This window comes from Rutidosis leptorrhynchoides, chromosome 1, assembly GCF_046630445.1.
Source record: "Rutidosis leptorrhynchoides isolate AG116_Rl617_1_P2 chromosome 1, CSIRO_AGI_Rlap_v1, whole genome shotgun sequence".
NCBI lineage: Eukaryota > Viridiplantae > Streptophyta > Magnoliopsida > Asterales > Asteraceae > Rutidosis > Rutidosis leptorrhynchoides.
In genome coordinates, this window is record NC_092333.1 from 144,109,782 (window position 1) to 144,133,193 (window position 23,412).

Consider the following 23,412-nt stretch of genomic DNA (forward strand, 5'->3'; position numbering starts at 1 on the left):
TTAAGCAACGCGACAATGCCACATTCATACGACACAAATAAATACATTATATACACATACGCATAATTATTCCACTCACAACCACGTGTGAATACGTACACCCAAAATGTGTACTTTGCCAAAGGTAGTCAACCAAAATGCACAACCGTGCCAATTGGACCTATGCACAAGTCCATCAAATCCACCTATATGTGAGGTGAGCTCTAAAGCCGAGAATCACTTCACCCGACCCGCACCCATCCTACACATACATATGCATATAGGATATTAACACTCACCTTGAAGTCTTGATGAAAGCTTCCAAATAATCTGCAACTCGCCAATGGAAAATACCTATTCCATTATCATAATTACAACAATACACTTAGAATGGATTCACAAATCAACCCAAATTGACACTTAGTGCAAATTTGACTCAAATGCACTTCCAAGTACAAAACGCGCCCAAAATTGACCAATAATCACTAACACAAGTGAGAATGGTCTTAATACGCCAATTAAACCCGATCATAGGTGTTAAACACCTATCTTGCCCAAAATGACACTTAAACCCTAATTTTGACCCATAAAGGTCAAAATCTCATTCTTTACAAGTTTTGACACCAAAACACATTTAACTCGGTTTTATACTTCAACTTAATCCATTTTAAGTTTATAAACATCATTAAATCGCCAATTGGGTCATAATTACCACCGAACCCTAATTTGACCCAAAGTCACAATTAGTCAACCATAATACCCTAAATGGGTTCCAATACTTCAATAATCACTATACCTAGTGATTAAACTCCAAACCAAAGCCTAATCAAGGCCAAATCGTCATCCAACCCAAAACCCGCCAAGTGACAAGAATAACTAGTCACCATAAACCCATTTCATCACCTAAAAGGGTATTACAACAAATTAACTCAAAACCCTAACTTGAATATCAAATTAAATAGATGAAATTCGGAGTTTGAGCTTACCAATACTATCACCGCGTAGCCGAGAACGAAAGGAACAACTTTAAAACCCGAGACTTTGATCGATTCGAGCTTCTTCTTCCCCAAAACCTCAAATCTCTCTCTAGACTTCTCTCTCTCTCTAAGAATGGATGAGGAAGATGAATGGATGTGAAATGATCCAAAGTTGGATCTAAACCAACTGAAAATGCCCACAAATCCGGCCCCATGTGAAATTACCCAATTGCCCCTCATTAAAACAATTAAAATAAAGAGTGTTCTGTCAGCGCCTATTTGCGCGGCGCGCGGCCTCATTGCGCGGCGCGCAGAATGCCAGCATCAGATCCTTTTGCTTTTTAATTAAATATAACGAAACCTCATTCCCAAAATGTCATTAATACACAATTACGCGAGATAAATATTCGGGTCTTACACGCTTCGAGTAATCGGATTATTTTATCCATATTATTCAACGGTGATAAAATTCTATTTATCAACTCATATTCGTCATGAAAACATTTTTATTGTTAGCCATGACGACCTCACTTAAATTTCGGGACGAAATTTCTTTAACGGGTAGGTACTGTGATGATCCGGAAATTTCTGACCAAATTTAAACTTTATCTTTAAATGATTTAATGTTTTCGACACGATAAGCAAAGTCTGTAATGTTGAGTCTCAAAGTTTTGGAACTATATTCATGTAATCAATTATTCTTTGACTGTTCTCGAAGATTCACGAACAATATATATATAACTTAATGTGCATATATATATATATATATATATATATATATATATATATATATATATATATATATATATATATATGATTTCAAGTTATTTGGTAAACGATAGTAACATTCGATTATTGATTCGATTGATATTTAGATAAGTTAACTAAAACGTTTAAGATGAACCACTAAAACACTAATTTGCTACGGTATTTTTGAATTGCTACAGTACCTGAAAAGCTACAGTGTTTTCGAAAATCACTATTTGCTACAGTAAAAAAACTTTGCTACAGTAAAACACTATTTCAAAATGAAAATGTATATGTATATACTGCGAGACGATGATTTATAGAAGTAAATGACCAAAACACTCGAAAGTTTAAGATATACTTTGAGTGGTATAGTTTATGGATAATTTAAGGCTATATTTTGACAAAGGTACGTGACACGAAAAGTAAAATGTAAGTTTTCTAAATGTACGAAAGGACATTCGAAAAACCGGAACCGGGACATAAGTCGAGTGACGACGTACGACATATCGGAACAAAAATTACAAGTCAACTATGCACATGAATTTAATATAATATATAATAAATTATATAAATTATATATTAATATTTAAATTAAGTCAACAAACACGAAAACAAAAATATGTGAGCTGGAACCTCAGGCCATGCGATCGCATGGCCAATGCTCCTCAGACCCATGCGATCGCATGGGGACGATTTTCAGGCCACATCTATAAAAGCTCGAACATTCTGCTTCTGATTTCATTTCATTATTACTCCGTAAGTATTTATTATTTATTGTTATTATTATTATTATTATTATTATTATTATTATTATTATTATTATTATTATTATTATTATTATTATTATTATATTATTATTATTATTATTATTAAGATTAATATTATTATTATTAATCTTATTATTATTAGTATTAGTATTATACATAAAATACTACGACGAGGTCATGAGCGTGTCACTTTCAAAATGGGTTTTCGAGCGGGAAAGAGTTAAGGAAACTATGGGTTATAGCTATGGAGGTTATGGGTAATGTACGTGGGTATTATTGGCAAATCGAACCTAGTGTTTATCATCTCCGTTACGTCTACGTAATTTCTCACAATATTGAATCTCAATATTGATACGTGAGTATTCAGATCTTATCTTTTGTATATTAATTGTGTATCCATGTCTAGTGCTCGAGTATATACATTTATGCATGCTTGTATGCTAAATTTTGTCGTTAAACAGTTTATAATAGATCACGAATTAAATACATATATTACTGGTAAAAGGTATATGATATACATGTTTTTGGAAAGCTGGTGAAAAATCAATAACTTTTCATTTAGATATCGAATAGTTTCGATGAACGGATTAAAAGATATGGTCAACTGAATTATGATTGACGTTAATTGGAATTGCTTTTGAATCTGCAATTAATATTTAAACAACTTGTTTGTAAGATTGATAAATTAGATTTTTGAATATTACCAACCGAGTAAATGAATTCTTATATAAGGCACGTCTCGTTTTGTTAAACTATTGTCAAAATTGACTTTTTGAAACGACTTTGGATAACTTTTGTATGTCGATCTCGAGCATTAGGATTGTGATACACTATGACCAGACCTAGCTTGATAGACAATTATTGACCAACATATGTTCTCTAGGTTGAGATCTACGGTTATTTGGTAATCCGAGTTTTGGTCACATTACGATGAACAACTTTATGTGCTGCTAAGGTGAGTTTCATTTGCTCCCTTTTTAATTACTTTTGCAATCTATATTTTTGGGCTGAGAATACATGCACTTTACTTTAAACGCAATGGATACAAGTACATACTAAATTCTACACTGAGTTTGAACCGAAAATCCCTTAGCTTTGGTAACTAGTAACTGCCAGTTATAAGAACTGGTGGGCGCGAGTAGTTATATATGGATCCATAGGGCTTGATATCCCCGTTTGAGCTAGAGCGCTAGCCTTTTAACGGACGTATGCTATTTGAGAAGTGTACACGTTGGTTTGCGTGTATTATTAAGATGATTATACAAATGGTACAAGTTATATATACGTTAAGTTTAGTTACCAGGGTGCTCAATTTCGTAGAATATTTTGATAAACGTTTCTGAATGAAACAACTGAAATCTTGTGATCCACCTTATTATACAGATTATGCGAAACACTAAAACTATGAACTCACCAACCTTTGTGTTGACACTTGTTAACATGTTTATTCTCAGGTTCCCTAGAAGTCTTCCGCTGTTTGCTTATATGTTAGACAAGCTATGTGCATGGAGTCTTACATGGCATATTTTTCAAGGAAACGTTGCATTCACCAAATCATCACCATGTATCTTATTTTGACTTCATTGTCAACGGAAGTACTATTGTAAACTATTATTTATGGTGATTGTCTATATGTAGAAATCATCAGATGTCGAAAACCTTTGATTTAAATATTCATTTATGGTGTGCCTTTTCAAAAGAATGCAATGTTTACAAAACGTATCATATAGAGGTCAAATACCTCGCAATGAAATCGATGAATGACGTGTTCGTCCATATGGATTTGCAGCGATCATCACAGTCCCACTAGCCCAATTTTTGATTTGATAAACTCCTTGTGGCCCGAATGCCCGATCGAAACCCGAAACGCGGAAACACGACTACATGATTGAAAATTCGGAGAGATAACAAATACGCGACGAAAAATATATATAAATACTATATATAACCATATGACATTAAAATATCATATTTAAAATAATTAGGACTTAAAAATCCCAAAAGCTCGACCATTAGTTTGAAAACCGAAAAGATTCGCCGGATAGAAATCCGCGACACGTAGAAACGTATAACTTAAAATATGAATACAATAACACATAATAATTAATATATTATTACAAAAATAATAATATAGGTCATAGAAATGATGTGGCACGAATAACAGTTAACGGTCGTTAAATAATTAACGGTAAAAGATAATGAAAAAAGTAGGGTCGTTACAACGTGCTTGCTGCTCGTCTGCTTTTCGCTGTACCGACTTGGAGAATTTACCTTTCCGAGTTCAGATGTTTTTCTGAACCCTTTTCCCACTCGTCTAGCCCTAAGTACTATTTAAACCACCTGTTACTACCGTTCCACCGTTCCAGAGATCGAAACATTACTTACGCAATCTAGGAGGAGTACCCCTCGGATTACACGCCCGCTAAAGTTGATCCTCGGAGGAGGAGATATGTGAGGACTTTTCGGAGTAACCGCACCCCGAGCTCACCCTAATTAGCCACGTACAATGTATGAACATTAGAAGGATGTTCAGTTTCCGCAAGTTGACTAGTATCCCGTACGCTTTCATGACCGTCAGTTATCTCTTTCATTCTTCACCACTACTCGACGATCTAACGACACTTCTTGACTTAGGTCCCCAACACTCTTAGGCATTGGAGAAGTCGGGAGGACATCTCCTTTCACAAGGTCATAGTGTTTTCTACTGATGCTCAGCCATACCCAAAGACTTGGGACTCGCCTCAAAACATATCGTATTACTACTTGCTACACGTACAACTCGACGCGAGACCCAGGTTGAATTTCTAGAAAGGAACCTAACGACATTACCTAAACCCAAATATTTTGAAGAAATTTCGGGACATTTAGGCATTGATGCATGACCTACGGAACCTACGCACCCATACCGAGAAACCATGAGATTTATTTATGTAGATTTTGTTTTGAGATAGCATAGATGAAGCACCATTAGATGAAATTGAGTAGAACTTGAAGTGATCACGTTACATTGACCATATGGAGCGATATTGGAATGAACGTACGATTTAGTACAATATAATGACACCAGGCCAGCGTGATTATATTGAAGTAAATCATGCTAAAGTCCCAATGATACTATATAAGGAATATGAAGTGATTCAAAGGAAATTTTGGTAGGAACCACTTGAGTTTACGCATTATGGTCTGTTAGAGGTAGGGAAAGAATAACCACGTAGCCCAGACACTGTACAAAGAGGGCGTGATTGCAGAATTGATAACCCAAAAATTTGTTATCGATATAGACACCCTGTACACTTAAGGAAAAAGTTCTCAAATAGGAAAAACTTTGGAGTTACTTGTGATAGAGCAATCATTATCTGAGCTATGGAGACTCGTGTGGATCCTAATTTTAGTTTGGGTATGTTTCGTCACAACGTTTTATTGTCTTGAAGTAGTTTAATACTAGAGTGATAGAAACCTTATATCTAAGGACCTTAGTGCTATGACTAATGAGCCGTTAACAACCATGAGAGTTAAGTATTCTATAGAACAAGCTAATGGTAAGCTGACAGAGATAGAGAAATAATTTAAGGTAATACTTTAAAATTAATAGGTGGGTCAATTGGAGATGACCTCATGTCAATAAAACTTAGAAGTTTTAAAGTAGTAGTTGGAAAGGATTAGTTACCTACGCACAAGCAGATGCTATTTGAAAAGGTTGATAGAATTTTTCGCTATAGTATAATAAGATTTGGTTGGAATGAACCTTAAGATTAACCTAATACTCATCAAGCTAGGAAGCTTTGATGAAATAGTTGGAACGGACTGGCTTTCAAGGATGAAATTTAAAGTTATTTATAGTGAGAAGATTATTCGTGTACCTCGCGAGAATGGTGAACTATTACGGGGAGAGAAGTAGCCCGAAGTTGAACCTTATTAGTTGCATGACAGCAACCCGAAATCCCACAATGTAAATGAGAAGGAATAACAATGGATTTCCTCACAAAGTTACCAAAAATGGTAGGCGGTTAGGACAATATCTGGGTTATTGTTGACCGCCTCACCAAATCTGCTCACCTTCTAGCTATGAAAGAAACCGATACAATGGACAAGCTTGCACAACGATACATAAAGGAAATTGTATCCCGTCACTCCAGCGATTCAAATTCTATATTAAGGACTACCCAAAAATCTTATTTGATACTCATTCTTACGCGACTCTGAATCCTAACTCATCCTTCCTACTTCAATATTAGTCATACCACTTCGAAATTTTCCAAAATCGATGGGTGGTTAATTCTCATCCTCATACTCTCCCATTCGTATACCACTTATAAGCAATAACTTCACACTTTAGCATTTTTGCTCAAAGGACTTATGCCCTACTTATAGTCATCAACCACATTTAAATTCAATAGTTTTCATTACCTCATAACATTTTTGCTCAAATATCACCCGAAAGGTTCAAAAGTCTTTTACTCGATTCTCATCAATCTTTTTCCAACTTGTAACCCCCAAAATATGAAAATTTTGTTTGCAAAAATTTTACTACACTATTTTACTGTGCGATCCTCTCAAAGCTTAATAAAAAAAATTATTTTATTTGCCATTCGTGAAAATTTTTGAAATCGTGTACGTTATATAAAATAAAGTAAATAATTACTTCTTTTGACTAATACATATGAAATTTTACTTTCACTTTCACAAATCAAATCTTTTATTCAAAAGATATTTTACCTTGAATGGTACGTGTTTTACATAACCCTAGTTTGCTAAGAACTTCGTTTCTTATCTTACATTGTCACCTTAAACGATTTCTATAAAATTTTCGTTGCTTGTTACATAAAATTTTTCGCGTTATTCGTATCCAAGTCATAATGAATACTTACAACCGTCGAAATTGAGAGATTCATGTGTGTGTATGTGATGAAGGCACTTGCTACCACGCCATGCAGAGCCTTTGGGCATCCACTAACATTTAAACCATTCAAAATTATTGCGTTACCCCAAGGATCTTATTCGCCACACCTGTTGAAACGATGCTCTTTCTTACATAACTCTTAAGTCCTGACTTATTCCAGGGGATTCTCATTTAGTGATACTAACACCATCAGTATTCCGACTTTAGTATTAATCATAACCTGCTTGACATTTTTCAAAGTCAAGAAGCGATTAACTTCTCATCCTCATGATCTATCATTCATACCTCACTTTTTAGCAATGGCTTCACACGTGAACATTTTTGGCTCAAAGACTTATGTCCTGATAATTAGCAAAACTACATTTAATTCATTAGTTTTCATTACTTAGTAACATGTCACTCGAAAATTTAAGAATTTTTCACTCGATCTTTTTCAACTCGTAACCTTTGAAATACGAAAAACTATGTTTATCAAAATTTTCACACGTTAATTTTTACACGTTGTTTATTTGTGCGGTCCTCACGAGATTTATGGACAAATGAAAGTAATAAAGTTTTTCTATCACTTATGCCATTTATAAAATCATATATGTATGTATATAATTAAGTTAATAAATTTACCTTTACTTATTTGGGGTTTGTACATACTAAGTTATACCTTCAAATTATTTAAAATCGCTCCTTTATTGAGTTGTTTAACTTAAGTCAAACAGTTTTGTGCAAAATGGTACACGTTGTACATACTTCTAAATTTATTAGGAACTTCGTTCCGTTCATGTTGTCACATCAAATGTTTAAAGGTTTTTCAAAACTTTCTTGGTTGATTTTATTAAAGGTTTTCGTATTAGAATACACCATGTATGGATCACACTTTTTCTCACCCTCCGTTAGGGATGAGGCTTACTAATAAGATCTTTGTTAAAAACTCTTGAGCCACCTTGGATGGCAATTTTACAAAATTTGTTAAGAAGTCTTTGCGCTCATGAAATATTCCTTTTAAGGTTAGACAAATGTTGGCCGATAAATCAGTTTTCTGAGGTACACTCAGTGGTCACCCCATCGTAGAAAAGGGCACTGGACGGGTTTCTACTCTCAATATTTCACGACTAATCGCAACACCCTCGTAAACATCATCTCTATGAATCAGTATATTGAGGTACAAGAAATCATTTTTGGAGATTCTTTTCACTTGGAGTAAACCATTCTTTAGGACTAAGAGTTCACGTATCTTCTCATCCGCGCATCCCCTTAAGTATAAGGACAAATTCAGGACGAACCGCTCTGAGAGTTCACTCTCATTCAAAGATCACACCTTTCGTGCGATTTTCTTTCGGAATTGTAGTGTAAAATACTTTAGGAATCTATGAATCTTGTTATCCTCTTGGAGGGGACTGCTTAAAACATCTATGACACTGATGTGGTTACTCTACACATTCCTTCCTTCGTTGATTACAACTATATGTTGTTCTAGTTAATGTTAACCCTAACTTCAACATGTAACTGAAAGGATAAAGTTACATTATGGGACTGTGTTTTCAATCTATCTAAGGATAAGTTCACCTGCAGTAAGGTAAACTGAGTAAAATCCTTCATTGTTCGTTCAAACCGTCCTGAAGACACTATAAATAATTATGGCTTGCATTGCATATAAGTCCGGTTAGTCACTTTCAGCAAAAATTTCAATTCATTTAGTCAAATGAAATGTTCTTAAATATCGGGTTCTTTATACCTATGGTCTCCTTCCGAAATTAAGGGATTAGTAAAATCTGTGGCTAACACTATCCAGACATCAAATCGCATGGTTATGATCACCATGTTTTCCATTCTACCTGTCAGCTTTGTATTGCGACATAAGCGCTCAATGTTTTAGAAGAGTTTGGTAACATTCATGATGCATTTCATGCATCCAGCTTACTGAAGATGCCTGTAAGGCTAAAAACATCATCTTTCCTTTTGTGGGTATATATTCGGATGACATATTCGTGTTAGCAAGAAACAAAATAATTTTGTTGATCTCTTAGGACAAGAGACTTAATTAATGGCATATACCTATTCTTACTTTTGAGCCCACGAGACTCACGGAACTTTGATACGCTCCTTCTTATTCAAAAACGGTACCATTGTTGGTCAATCCTCAAAATTTCGGGACGAAATTTTCTTTAACAGGTGGGTAATGTAACGACCCGGCTTTTTCGACTTGCTTTTGCGCTTTGTGCTTTCACGAAACTGCGTATATGTGCGTACTGAGCTAGTTTATGCTCTGGGATCTTATTTAATGATTAATTACTTTCATTAATACCTTACAACGTGCTATTAAGTGTGTAATCATTTAACTTGATCCCTGAAAGCTTTTACGACCGTTGGTGTCACTTGACGTTTGAAACGAGCTATGTATTTCGGTACACGTTTAACGTTAGCCATAATCGGAATATTACGACTACGAAACACTAATTGTTATTTTATAATAACAATTACTTGGATTTTTGGATGCTTAATTACGCTTAGTAATTTACTAGAGCACACTAGTTAGTCTTGTTAGACTTTCTACCTTGTTGGACTTTAGCACACCCTACACTAGCTAGTGGACTATTTAATTAGCCCAAATATAATAAGTTAGTGACCCATATTAATGAAAGACAAATGTCCATTTATTAGAGGGAACATACTAGCATTCTTGTTAAGCATTATTCTTAATGTTGCATGGGATCCTAACATAAGCACCTACTTTAGACAACCATTAACCAAAAAGCAAAAGTTTGTCCCCCTTGTCCCCCACCCAATCCCACGGCCTAAATCACCATCCCACCTCCTCACCACCTATAAATACAAGCCTTATTTCACTCATTCTACACTTGATCTCATTTGCAATTTACACATACTTACTCTCTAATTCTCTCTCTAGCCTTTCTCACTCTAAAAAGTGTAAGTTTTTGATTTTTTTCTTCTTCTTCTTCCCTTCATCTACACGACATCATCATCATCATTTTATGGATCTAGCTTTTAGCTTTTGATCTTGTTATATCTTATATATTCAAACTTGGGTTTGAATCCTTCAAGAACATGACAGATTCAAGCTTTCTAGCTTGGAATCTTCATTTACTTGTTAGATCTAGTTGTAATTTCTTTGTTTTGTTATAAAGATCAAAACTTGTGTTTATGATCTTCATGTATCTTAAAGATCCAAGCTTTATGCTTCAAGATCTTCAAGAACACTAAAAATCCAAGCTTTTTAGCTTAGGGTTTCATTATTATGTTAAAGATCTTAGCTTTTTAGCTTATGGTCTCATTACTTTCATTATTTTGTTAAAGATCTTAGCTTTCTAGCTTATGGTCTCATTAATCTTGTAAAGATCCAAGCTTTCTAGCTTAGGGTTTTCTTAATACTTGGGATCTAAGTTATTATTGTAGATCTCACTTACTTGGAACCTTTTTATGTTTGTTGTGATGATAAAGATTAAGTCTTCATCATCATATATGATGGAGATGCATAAACTTGTGTAAAATGGACAAAGGTTGAAGCTTTATTGGATCTATGCAATAAAGAGGCAATCTTGATGTTCAAAACTTGTAGAATGATAGATTTTACTTTTAGTTGTGTGTTCATGGTTGAACCTTGGTCAAAGTGATGCTAAAACATCAAAGAGTTGTACACTTGAAGCTTACAAGCATTAAGGATGAGAACCGTGATGAGCATCAAGCACCAAGAACCTCACCGGAGCACTTGTTTTCTGTTTTTCGGGGTCTGATCAGACTCCTGAGCTTCTGGAAAATTAATTTTCAAATAGTTCGTTTCGAGTAGATGACTTTTCTTTAGGCGTCGCCTAAATCCGATATACGGTTTAGGATTTATAGCCCTCCGAAAGTCACCACGCCTTTGTAACGTTGTGCTGAAATTTCTGACCTACTCGCACTTAAACTGTCGCCACGGTCAAACGAAGACAAGTTAGGTTCTGAAAATTGGTCAGCGGTTAGAGGGCTCACATACGGAGCCATGGCCACTGACTACGTGTCTTTTCGATTTATATAGAGGTCGTAACAACTGTCCAAAGTCAGTCTTTTGTTTCGATCTCTATTCTTGTTAAACTTACTTTAGCTTTGATGAATGATGATGATGATGATGATGACACTTAAACTTAATTTATGAACTTTTAAACCTTTTGGGACAATATACTGACCTAGTACCCTTTGACATAGGTTGACGACCTTTCGGACCGACTTACTACTTGCATACTTTTCGTATCGACTTTTACCGCATTTTCACTGTGAGTTATAGCTTCCCTTTTTACTTATACTATTTTTGGGACTGAGAATACATGCGCTTTTTACGTTTTACTTACTTGAAACGAGTACTTAAACTTTACATATATGTTGGTTATATAACGGCATAAACATTCCCCTTAGCACGGTAACGTTTAATCATTGGTTTTGAACCGGTGAACGCGAATATTAGATATGGATCCATAGGGTTTGACATCCCCACTCGGGCTAGTCCCGCTAGCATTTAACGGGTATTTGATACTTCGAGTACATACGCACTCGCCAAGTGTACTTTTAGGGGGTATTACTATTACGTTAAGTTAGTTACCGGGTGCCCACGGATAAGCATATACTTTTTCATACTGATTCGAATTACTGATTTAAACTGCTTGTTGAAGCACTGAAATCTCGTGGTCTACATTACTGATTAAAAACAAACTATAGCTCACCAACATTCGTGTTGACTTTTTAAGCATGTATTTCTCAGGTGCTTAGACGTTGTTGCTTCCGCTGTTAGACTTGCTGTCTTGGTGTTATAGACTTGCTGTTACGGACCTGTTGTGTTAGATTTCCGCTGCATTACTTGGATATGTCTCAATCATGAAACTTTTATTTTGCATTCGTAACTTATGTTATTTTCAAGTAATGGCTTTGTAACGACCTTTGGGTCACATACTTATGTTAATGCTTCTAGTAAGCATGTTATCTTTTGTAAACGCTATCTTTTTATGAAATCAAAACTGGTTTTCAAACAGCATGTAGTATTTGACCGTGTAAAGATCCTGTTGTTGACGAATCGTACACGATGGTTTTGTACGGGGCGTCACATTATACGTTCATCAATTAACCATGCATCTCTCGAATGTGATAAGTGAAGACCCGTCTAATGAGTACTATGTAATAAGGAAAGCTAAGGGACTAATAAAGCTTTTAATAACCCATATCCCTTTATATTCATTTTGTATTTCAGTTTTCATATCAGGAGTACATGTGTCGAACCGCATGATGTACCAGAACTTTCTTTTGTGTATACTAGGAACTGATACCAGATACCAAATATCACCAATACAATATTTATGTACTGGTACGATATCGGTACATTTTTATTTTCGGTACTTTTGCTCGTCCTTTAAACTGACCATGATGAAAAGGCCTTTTCTTTTCGATCTTATATTAAATTCTAAACCAAAACAAGAGATCAATTTGAGCTTTTATGGAAATGGATTACCTTATTTATTCAAGTCTAAACGAGGGAATATTTCTGTAAATATTAATACATTTTGATGTTTTGTAATAACTTTGAAGAAATGAAAACAATCTTTTATATTACTACGAAGATAATCCTATCAATTAACCTCACTTACAGGGGCTGATCTTAGTGGAGGCCGGGAGGGGCGCTCGCCTCGAATGAATTTTGCGTAACTACTGTTAATTTCATATGATTTCGGTGTTTTTTTAAGAAGAACTATTGAGTTTGTAACTAAATACAGGGTTGAAATAAGGGGCTTGAGAAAAGGGTTGAAGAAAAAGAAAGAGTGCTCCCTATTTTTCTCCTTTAGTTTGTTTTTACATTGATTTCGTGAATATATAAAAAAATGTTTTTCTTGACTAACAGACAAAAAATTGTGAGCTCTATAATACTTTTCTTTATACTCCGTACCATATATGCATGCTTATTATTTATATTTATAAAAGAATTTTTTTATTTAATTTTAGTTTTTTAATAAAACTGTAAGTAAAAATTGATATATTGTGCCAAGATTTGTACGTGTTACTATATGTTATGATAATTTGTGTGAATAAAACTTTCTATACATTCAAGAAAATATCTTGTTTTCATATGATAGATATATTTTTGTATAATAATATCGTCGAGATTATTTTATGATAATAATGGACATTTATCTTTGCTAAGATATACACAATATAATCGAGTATTTTGATATTTGATATCATAAAATATAAAATACAGTTAGTTATACAAATATGCTTAATACATAAAAAAAATTCTGCCCCCTCGATAAATTAATTCAAGTTCCGCCACTTATTCCATATTATGTATAAGCCATGATTTATGACATACAACATCTATAATAATATACTGAATACTGATAGCTAGTAAACATGTCCAATAGTAATCTTACATCTTATCTTACATCTTTATTGTAAAAAATTTGAAATTGCTCTTTATATATTCCTGCCCATTTGCAGTTGTTGTTGATCATCAAAACTTTTATCTGCTAATTAAACTGCATTTCTCAAAGACATGTAAGCCAAGACGCGATAGCCGATAGCCATGGCTGCAAGAGCGACTACTTCCTTCAATCCGCTGTCTATTTCTATTCCATCAATCACATAACTAATATGTTCATACTGCACCTTTAAAAGAAGTCTGTACGTATGATAGTTAAACGACAAGTAACTCAACCACGATATGAACGTTGGAACGTTTTGCACGAAAAAACCACCAGCTAACATGAATGCCATTACAGTTACAGAAGCCAAAGTTGTTGCCTTACTCAAATCCATCACTGCAGCACCAATAGCAAGTCCAAGCCCCTACATTTTATAAAAATATATTTTTTTTTATAACTATAGCTTATTTATAATTAAAAATTTTTCTAATGACAGCCTTAGGGCCGTCTTTAGCGTGCACAAAATACTTGTATAAATTAATAATGGTCACATAGAAGTCAAATGTAACCACTATGTGCATCCCATTTAAGTATGTTAGGGCTGACGTTAAAAAAATTCTTTATATAATCATTAAATTAAATTGTTGTATGTATAGTTAAGGGAAAATGATATTACCTGAGCAGCAATAATGCACAAGAAGACTATAACCGTAGTAAGGAAAAAGGACGAAGCTGTTAATCTGAGTCCAGCCATGAAATATACAATTACAAGGAAGAGTAACGGTAGAAGAAGATCGAGTGGGATATCGCTTGTTGTCCTTGCTAAGAAATACGCGCTAAGTTTATACATATCAGCTGCTCTTTCCTTTTTTAGCATTGCCCTTTCTTGAGGAAATGTGAAAATCGCGGTAAAAACAGGAAAGAATGCCCAAAACACGGCTATGAAGAAAAGCAACCCGGCCTGCAAATGACCATTTTGGCTTAAATATACACAATGACAAAATAACCTATATGCATAAGATCCGTTTGACCCATTTACAAGTTGACCCGTTTCAACACATGACCCATGACATGTTTTGAAACATGACCCATGTACAAGCTGACCCATTTCAACCATGACCCGTTTTGACCAATTTTGACCCATGACCCATTTGACTCATGACCTGTTTTGACACATGACCCATTCGACCCATTTACAAGCTGTCCCGTTTCAACCATGACCCCTTTTGACCCATGAATCTTTTTGACCCATGACCCGTTTTCCGTTTTGACACATGAGCCGTTCGACCCATTTACAAGCTGACCCGTTAATATCCGTACTACTAGCAGCACAGATCTTTTGTTTTTAATATAAAATAGTATTGATTGTTTATGGAAATAGTTTTTTACCTGATTTTGAAGATCTTTCGGGGTATGAACATTGGATTGCCACCATAGAAGTCCCAAAATGACAGCGGTTGCAACAACTTGCGTGATTCTCAACCAGCTAAAATACTCGTGTCGCCTTTCTTTAATTCCTCTTTTGAACAATATCGAGTATTGCTCTGTCCATCTTGCTCCCCATTCTCGTTTCACCGACTCTGATTTATCTTGATCACGTATTACAGAAATCGTAAGCTTCTTTTTCATTTCTTGAGATACATTTGCTACACAAGCCTCCACTAAATACTGTACATATTAAATATATATTTAGGTTGCGTTAATAATACATAATGGTTAAACGCTGAATGATTTATAACCTAAATTTATACTTACCTCATGCACAAGTGCTGGAGAAGGCTTTCCACCCCTTGTTTGTCTTCCTGAATTTCCTAAATGTACTTTGTCCTCTAATTCATACGGAACAGAAACCTCGTTCATGTTCCCGTTCGCTAAATCTAGCAAAAATTCAGCCGGATTCATTGATATCAACGGTGAACATCCTATCGATGCAAAATAATCCATAGCTTGTGATGCTTTCCCAAAATACAATAAACTTCCTTTTCCAAGTAAGATTAACTTGTCGAACTTGTGGAAGAGTCTACTCGATGGTTGATGTATCGTTGTAATTACTGTCTTCTCATTCTGTCATAAATTTATATACAAAAATATATAAGAAAAAAATATAACAACCGATATACGTATGATCAGACATATTATTACCTCTGCTATGTCTTGTAATAATTCAATAATCCTCAACGCAGTTGTAGAATCCAAACCAGACGTCGGTTCATCAAGAAATAAGAGCGAAGGGTTGATTATGATCTCATTTCCTATAGAAACACGTTTTCTTTCTCCACCTGAAACTCCTCGAACAAACGAGTTTCCTATCATAGTATCCTGGCACCTGTTTAAATGTGTTAAAATTATACATAGTAAAGCAAACCCAAAGTCCTAAAATGGGTCAGATAGGTTTATCTAAAACCCATCGGGTCTTAGACAAATATAAAGAAATGCGTCAATTGGGTCAAAATCCATCAAGTCCAACAAATAGAGACGGGCCCAATGGGCCTTGTATATGGGGTCCAATGGGCTGAGCCGTAAAGTTTTTAGTTTTCAGTTTTTTAGTTTTGCGTTTCTGTTTTAGCACTTCTGCATTTCATCTTCAGTTTCGCATTTCAGTTTTCAGTTTGGCGTTTCAGTTTTCAGTTTGGCGTTTCAGTTTTCTGTTTGGCTTTTCAATCTTAACTTAAAATTGTAGCTTTCTAATAATAGATAGTAAATGTAAATAAAAAGTACTGACACGTTAAAATACCTCTCCAAACCAAGCTCACGTATCACATCTGCTGCGTGATTTTCTTTCTCGTGTTTAGTTAATGTCTTAGACAGTCTTAAACGCGCTGCATAAGTTATTGTTTCTTTCACAGTTAAATGCGGAAACAATACATCATCTTGAGTCACAAATCCAATCCTGTTCATATCACAAATACTCTGATTATTAAAAACTATATGTCCAGTTATGTATAAATATATTTTTGAAAAATAACATCAACATACCTACTCTTTAGGGACTTAGAGTAGGGCTTATCATTATAAGTGATTGATCCTCCCGGAGTTGGTTCTGTTAGTCGACCGCCAAGTAAGCTTAAAAGTGTCGTTTTTCCACTCCCGGATGGGCCCATAAGTGCTAAAACTTCTCCTGGATTAACGCTACCGTTTATTCCATTTAAAATATGCTTTTCTTCTGTTGATGTTACACCTTTGTTTACTATCTTGTATGTTACTTCTGTGAACTGCAAGTTTTATAAAAAAATAAAATTCAATAACTGTGCCTTCTTCGGTTAACATAATTAGCTACGCATATGGTAAAACTTAACCATAAGACGACGTGTGATGAAGGATGATTAGAAACCATTAACCATTTGTACTAATTTATGCAAGTCTATATAAGTTCATGATGCATAGTGAACTGCAAGTTTTATGAAAAAGAATCAATAACTCTACCTTCTTAACAAAATTGGGATATATTCATTTGAATCCCTAATTTAAGTTGAGATTCAAGGGATAAATCTCAGCACTTTGATCAATGTGATTACCGGCCTTGGATCACATGTGATTAACGATCAAGATTAAAACACAAAAATAAAGGAAGGGTAATCTGGTAATCAGAGTGATAATATTAAATCTAAGGGGTGCTAATCATATGCGATTTTCCCGTCCATCACATGATCCAAGGGCTGAGATTTATTCCTTGGATCTAAATTTAAATTAAGGATGTAAATGAATATTTACCTAACATAATTAGCTATGCATATATATGATATAAATTAACTATATGACAGATGTGTGATCAAGAATGGTTAGAAATCATTTCTACTAATTTAAGCATGTCTATATTAAGTTTCATGATATATAGTTAATTTTTTATTATGGTTGAATACAAGCAAATTAGTCTTGTACATAAATACCATAGAATATATGAGATTTTGTACAAGACTGAACCTGACATATATATATTCTCCCTCATAGAAAAACCTCCAACTTTGCCTGTCCAAATAGCCATAGCTAGGGGAAATTAATCTATATGCATTCTAGGCACAAATAAAACACCTCAACTTGTTTCTGCATAAAGCCGAAAAAATTATGAAATGAAAAACTATTATGAGTAGTAAATGATAATGAAAAGTAGGAATCTTTACATTATGTGCAAACATACCTTTAGCGAGATTTGCAAGGTAGGCTCGGTATGAAACTTTTTCCGCATGCCAGATTCAATGTCTTCCGCTATAACAAGCATGTTATTTAGTAGTATAACTTAACAAAAAAGAAAGTTCACATATTACAAGTGCTCATATTTTTGTTACAAATTGTTGAGTACATGCTTATTATTCATTTCATAGGTATATTCAGTTCTGACCCGCTTCAATTTGATGGACATAAGCATATCAAGCTTTTATGTTTTTTACATATGTAGGGACTATATATGTGTGTCATTGTTCTTGAACTGTATAAATCTTGTTTGGTTAATAGTCTTCTTATTTTACGGGTTTTCTAACAGTGTATAGTTCTTATCAAGCCAAATTGTTGTTTTATTTCGTTTTCGTATTAGTTTTCAGTTTATGGATCTTGTTCATATCCTGATATGATAGATGAATAAAGAGACTAGAGGGAATTATGATATGTCTTAATTAGTCTACATTAAAGACTTTTTGACAAAAAATATTGGCATCAGGAAGGTGCCTAAATTTCATCTGATGGGGACCAACAAGAATAGACTAGAACAAAGTGTAAAGATAAGAGGAAAGACCAAGACCCCCTTTGGACTTTAGTTCTAAAGGATTTGACTAGATATGTAGTGTGCTAGTGGACCTGGGTCTGTCAATTGTGGTCCGGTTCCTGGCCAGGCCCTGGCCTGGTTTTAATATTAGACAAGTCACTTATGTGTTTGTCACTAGTTTGAGTACCTTTTTTTTTTTTTAAATAACGAGAACTTTTATAAAAACGGAACACGTTTTTGAAAAGAAAACGGATTTAACAAAAAGTACAAAAGAGGGCACCGGTGAGGCTCGTACTTAGAAATCAGCTACCAACGAACTATCTATACCAAGTCTCACCTACCTAAACCGATACAAAACATAACTACAAGCAAATGAATAAACCATAAAAAAAAAAAAAAAAAAAAAGTCTCATACAAATAAAAAATTAAAAGTTTTGAGTATTTTTTTTAACAGGAGCACAGGATCACCCAAGAGACTTAACCACCAACCAATTATAAATATATGGATGTTTGTTCATCCCAAATTTAAACCCTTAACATCATAATTGAAATATACTAAGATGCCGCTAAATCGATATAATGGCCGTTTTTATGTGAAAGAAGTATTAGTATAGTTAGTGAAAAAGTTTCGCACTATATGAAAGTCAGGTATATCCTCCTATGTTTTTAATTACTAGTTTCACTATTTTCATACTTAAATTGTCACAATTTTATTACATGGTTATACATAAAAGTGGACTTATAAAATACTTTTTTTATCTTTATTGTAAACTAGTTGTGGAGCCCTCGCTTCGCGCCGGAGCTCCGTTTTGAATGCGAGTTAAAAAAAAAGTCTTGATCTAGAATTTTTTTCGACATCTAACATTGAAGGGTTGTTCATTTTATGAAAGTTACCTCTTTTATCGTTGAGGAAGAAAAGAGAGGAAAAAAAAAAGTTAGTTGTTTTTTTTGTAAAAAAGAATTTTTTCGACATCTTTTGGTAACATTGAAGGGATGGTTCTTTTACGAAAGTTATTTATTTTATCGTTGGGGACCCAAAAATAAAAAAGTGAAATGACGAAATTACTCTTGGTTACTATTAATGAATAGTGAAACAATGTTTTGTCTATTAGTATATGTTTTACGAAAGTTATTTATTTTATCGTTGGGGACCCAAAAAAAAAGTGAAGTGGCGAAAATACCCCTAGTTACTGTTGATGAATAGGGAAGCAATGTTTTGTCTATTAGTATATGTTTTACGAAAGTTATTTATTTTATCGTTGGGGACCCAAAAAAAAAGTGAAGTGGCGAAAATACCCCTAGTTACTATTGATGAATAGGGAAGCAATGTTTTGTCTATTAGTATATATATAAATATAAATAAATATAAATAAAAAAATATAAATTTGTTTAACAAAACCAACTTTTCAGCTGCTTCCCGTTATATATCCACCTTTATGCCTCATTTGGCTTTTTGCTACCTAAAAGTTTTAGCATGGCACTTTGTGAGCTGTGACATCATTTTCATTATATCAATCAATCATCTTAGTATTTACAATTTAAATATTTTTCAATCATTTGTTAAATTATAATTTATCAGCATGATATATCTGTAAATTAACTAACACTTACGGATTTCATCCTCGTTGAAACGCCTCGAATGATCTGCTATTTCATCAGGAGGCATTGTGAATCCGGCTAGCGAAAATGAGAATCCAAGGCTAGCGCTTGAAGCTCGACTAAGAGTGGCCCCACTAGCAACGTCATCGAATTCAAACTTCATTTGAGCACTCTTCCCTTTCTTAAGTTGTGTCATGTTTCGTCCACTGTTTCCACTTCGACTAGGCGATGCAAGTACTTGAGCCCTGCTAGACTTTCTCGAAAGCGTACCACTGCCCACCTCTTTAGCAACCTCGTTCGATTCAAATGATTTCATCGCGTCTCCTTCAACTATCTTGGTTAGTTGATCCGACTGCGTTCTGTATAACCCTGAACTAGAAATCGGTTTCTCCATATCGTTCGCTACATAAAGTTGCATGCTTTTGTTAAATAAACACAAAATCATAAAGTTGCTACACTATCAAAGTTTCAAACAATGCATAAGTTTATAAGAAACATATAAAAGGAACTCAAGTTTTAAATAACACACCTTTGCTTAAACAAAAGAACCAAAGTGAAGAAGTGATATTTGATATGAAGCTATTGGTATCTTTATTTATAGTGTCACGAACGTGAAGAGACAAAATTACCCTTAACGTGATAAAAGTACTACTATTGCCATTACTATGACTCTATGAGTACGAAAATAATATAACAAGAAAAACTAACATGTATATTCTCGTAAAGGCGTAATTAATTGTAAAACTCGACTTGTCGAACTCAGTACCCTTGGATAACAGCTGCCGTATACGTGTAAGCGTACGAATTTCATTAACTTTTTTCGATGATTATTTTTGTGATGGACGTGAATGGAAGAGTCGTTGTTCTTTAACTTTTAACATTAATTGGAGGTTTTGTTGTGAAGCTAATTAGTAAACCACGAAGATGGATGTCTTTAATACTATGAGGTCCTGCTTCATTCTCATGTTACCCTTCTCCTATGGCACCCAAAGTTTTTGGATTTTTTCTCTTATAATTGCCACACATTTTTCTCTAACAAATTTTATCTTTTTTCATAATAAACAGTTTAAGGCCAGGTATAATCCATTATGAGTGAATAGGATTCCTTCATATATTAACATTAAACTGTCAAGGAGTGTCTATTAGTTTTGCATTTAAATATGTTTCATTTTTTGACCTAGATAGAATATTCATTAATTATCTAATTGAAACTTATGGCATGTGAGGGCTTTGTAATTTCTCTTCTATTTCTTTTCTAGAGAATTTTTTTTCAATATATAATTATACGGTTGTAAGAAAAATATGTTAATGGGAGTTTGAGGTACATATAAGAGTCACGAAATAGGTAACATCTTACTTGGCCTCTTATCAAAAAAATCGACTAATGAAATTTTGTCTGTAGGCCTAGTTACCTCATGTGTGTCGTTTGTCCTGTTTCGAAATAAGTTTACGTAAGCATGACGACCTTGTTGAATCATACATATTATCAATAGTACGTAGTGTTGAACACTACAAAAAGTGTAGAAGAGTGGAAACAATATTCAAAATATTAGAGTTTGAGATTAATATTATTTTTATAAATTATAGATATATTGTAACTGTTATAATAATAATAATAAATAATAAATGTATAGATAGTCAATTTTGTACAAAGATTTAGTCAACATTGTATGGTCATTTTTGTGTATAAATATGGAGGGTAAGTAACTCTTTAAACTTGCACATATATACACTTATCAATATATTTCTGTTCATGCATATTTTTTTCAGGAAAAAACCTACACACGAACAACAATGCGAAAGGGTTTTTTAGGCGTCAACGTCGTTGATCTCCGGTCCGGTTACCGTGAATAACCCGTGCCCGAGATGATGATCTCGGGAGGGTGGCCAACGAATTAGCCGCCGGTCGATAGTCGGACCCTATCGACGGCAAAGGGAGAAAAAACCCTACAAGACTCGTAGGTAAAAACCCTAGTGTTGCGATCGTGAAGACGATCGTAGAGAAGATCCGGCGATGGAAGCCGTATGCGTTACGGACTTGAGGTGGTGGAGGAGTTGCGGTGTGATTGAATGACCGTATGAGGGTGTCTTTGATGTAGGGAGAGAACCCAATATTTATAGGGGAAAGACTATGGTTAAGGGATAATTAGGGTTTATAGCTTATGGGCCAAGCGTAAATATAACCCTAATGGACCATATCCGATCAATTTCTCACATATATACTCTCTCCATTTCTTCAAGAATAGACTACTAAATGTAGTTATAAACTAATAGATTTATAACACGTTATCAGCACGAAGTGCTCCATATGGTAAGAAATTCTTTAACGATATCTTCTATTATTTATTAGTAAGGTAAATATTATTATCATCATAAGTAAAATTATATTTCTGTAATCTAACTTTTATTAACTTCACTAACATTTATATTTATGTTATTTAAGTTATATATGGTCGGTTATACCGCCTGAATTATATTTATGTAATCTAACTTTTATTAACTTCACTAACATTTATATTTATGTTATTTAAGTTATATATGGTCGGTTATACCGTCTGAATTATATTTATGTAATCTAACTTTTATTAACTTCACTAACATTTATATTTATGTTATTTAAATTATATATGGTCGGTTATACCGTCTGAATTATATTTCTGTAATCTAACTCTTAACTTCACTAACATTTATATTTATGTTATCTAACATTTATGATTACTTATGCAAATAATCATTATTTATTTCATGCAAACTAATGTTTATTCTTAAAATTTATTATTTATGCATAATATGTTTATTCTCTTAATTACCGTATTTATACTAAACATATTTATACTAAATGTATTTATAGTAATCGTATTTGTACTAATAAAATTCTTTTATTAAAATTATTTTTAATACAATGAGTACATAACAGTCGTTAACGTCAACTAACGACGTTACAACGGTCATATATACATAACGGTTGTTAACGTCAACTGACGACGTTACAACGACTATATTTTTCAAATATAAAATAAACATCTCCGTTTTCACATTTTCACAAATTAATCTTCATTTTCTCAGATTACCACTCTCAAAAATTTTTTTGTAAAGATGTTTCACACAAGGATGATTTTTCTTATTGTATTGGTCTTACTAACTATTATCATTATTGCTAATATACCACGGGGTGAACCTATATTCTATCCTGCTCTTGTGGTTTTATCATTTGTAATCATGCCATTATTCTGTTGTTTGCTACTTATGAATTTAAAATGATTCTAATTTCATTTTATTATTTGTCTATGGATAGAAGTTGATTATGATTATGATTTATGTTGTTCATCTTTTGATAATAGAAAATGTCGAA

At 33.9% G+C, this 23,412-nt stretch overlaps 1 protein-coding gene across 2 annotated transcripts; it reads right to left on the reverse strand.

Annotated features, from left to right (window-relative positions):
• Window positions 1–13,609: 13,609 nt before the first annotated feature.
• On the reverse strand, window positions 13,610–20,719 carry LOC139866083 (ABC transporter G family member 22-like). 2 transcript variants are annotated; one of them, XM_071854217.1, is made up of 10 exons: window positions 20,590–20,719; window positions 20,073–20,462; window positions 17,901–17,968; window positions 16,742–16,977; window positions 16,500–16,655; window positions 15,908–16,091; window positions 15,521–15,829; window positions 15,155–15,433; window positions 14,442–14,726; window positions 13,610–14,189 (listed from the first exon to the last, which is right to left on the reverse strand). In XM_071854217.1, the coding sequence occupies exons 2-10, from the start codon at window positions 20,452–20,454 to the stop codon at window positions 13,875–13,877; spliced, it is 2,214 nt and encodes a 737-aa protein (XP_071710318.1). In that variant the 5' UTR covers window positions 20,455–20,462; window positions 20,590–20,719; the 3' UTR covers window positions 13,610–13,874. The 2 variants fall into 2 exon arrangements, with proteins under 2 accessions (XP_071710318.1, XP_071710327.1); XM_071854226.1 differs by lacking the exons at window positions 17,901–17,968; window positions 20,073–20,462; window positions 20,590–20,719 and adding an exon at window positions 17,687–17,794.
• Window positions 20,720–23,412: the final 2,693 nt, after the last annotated feature.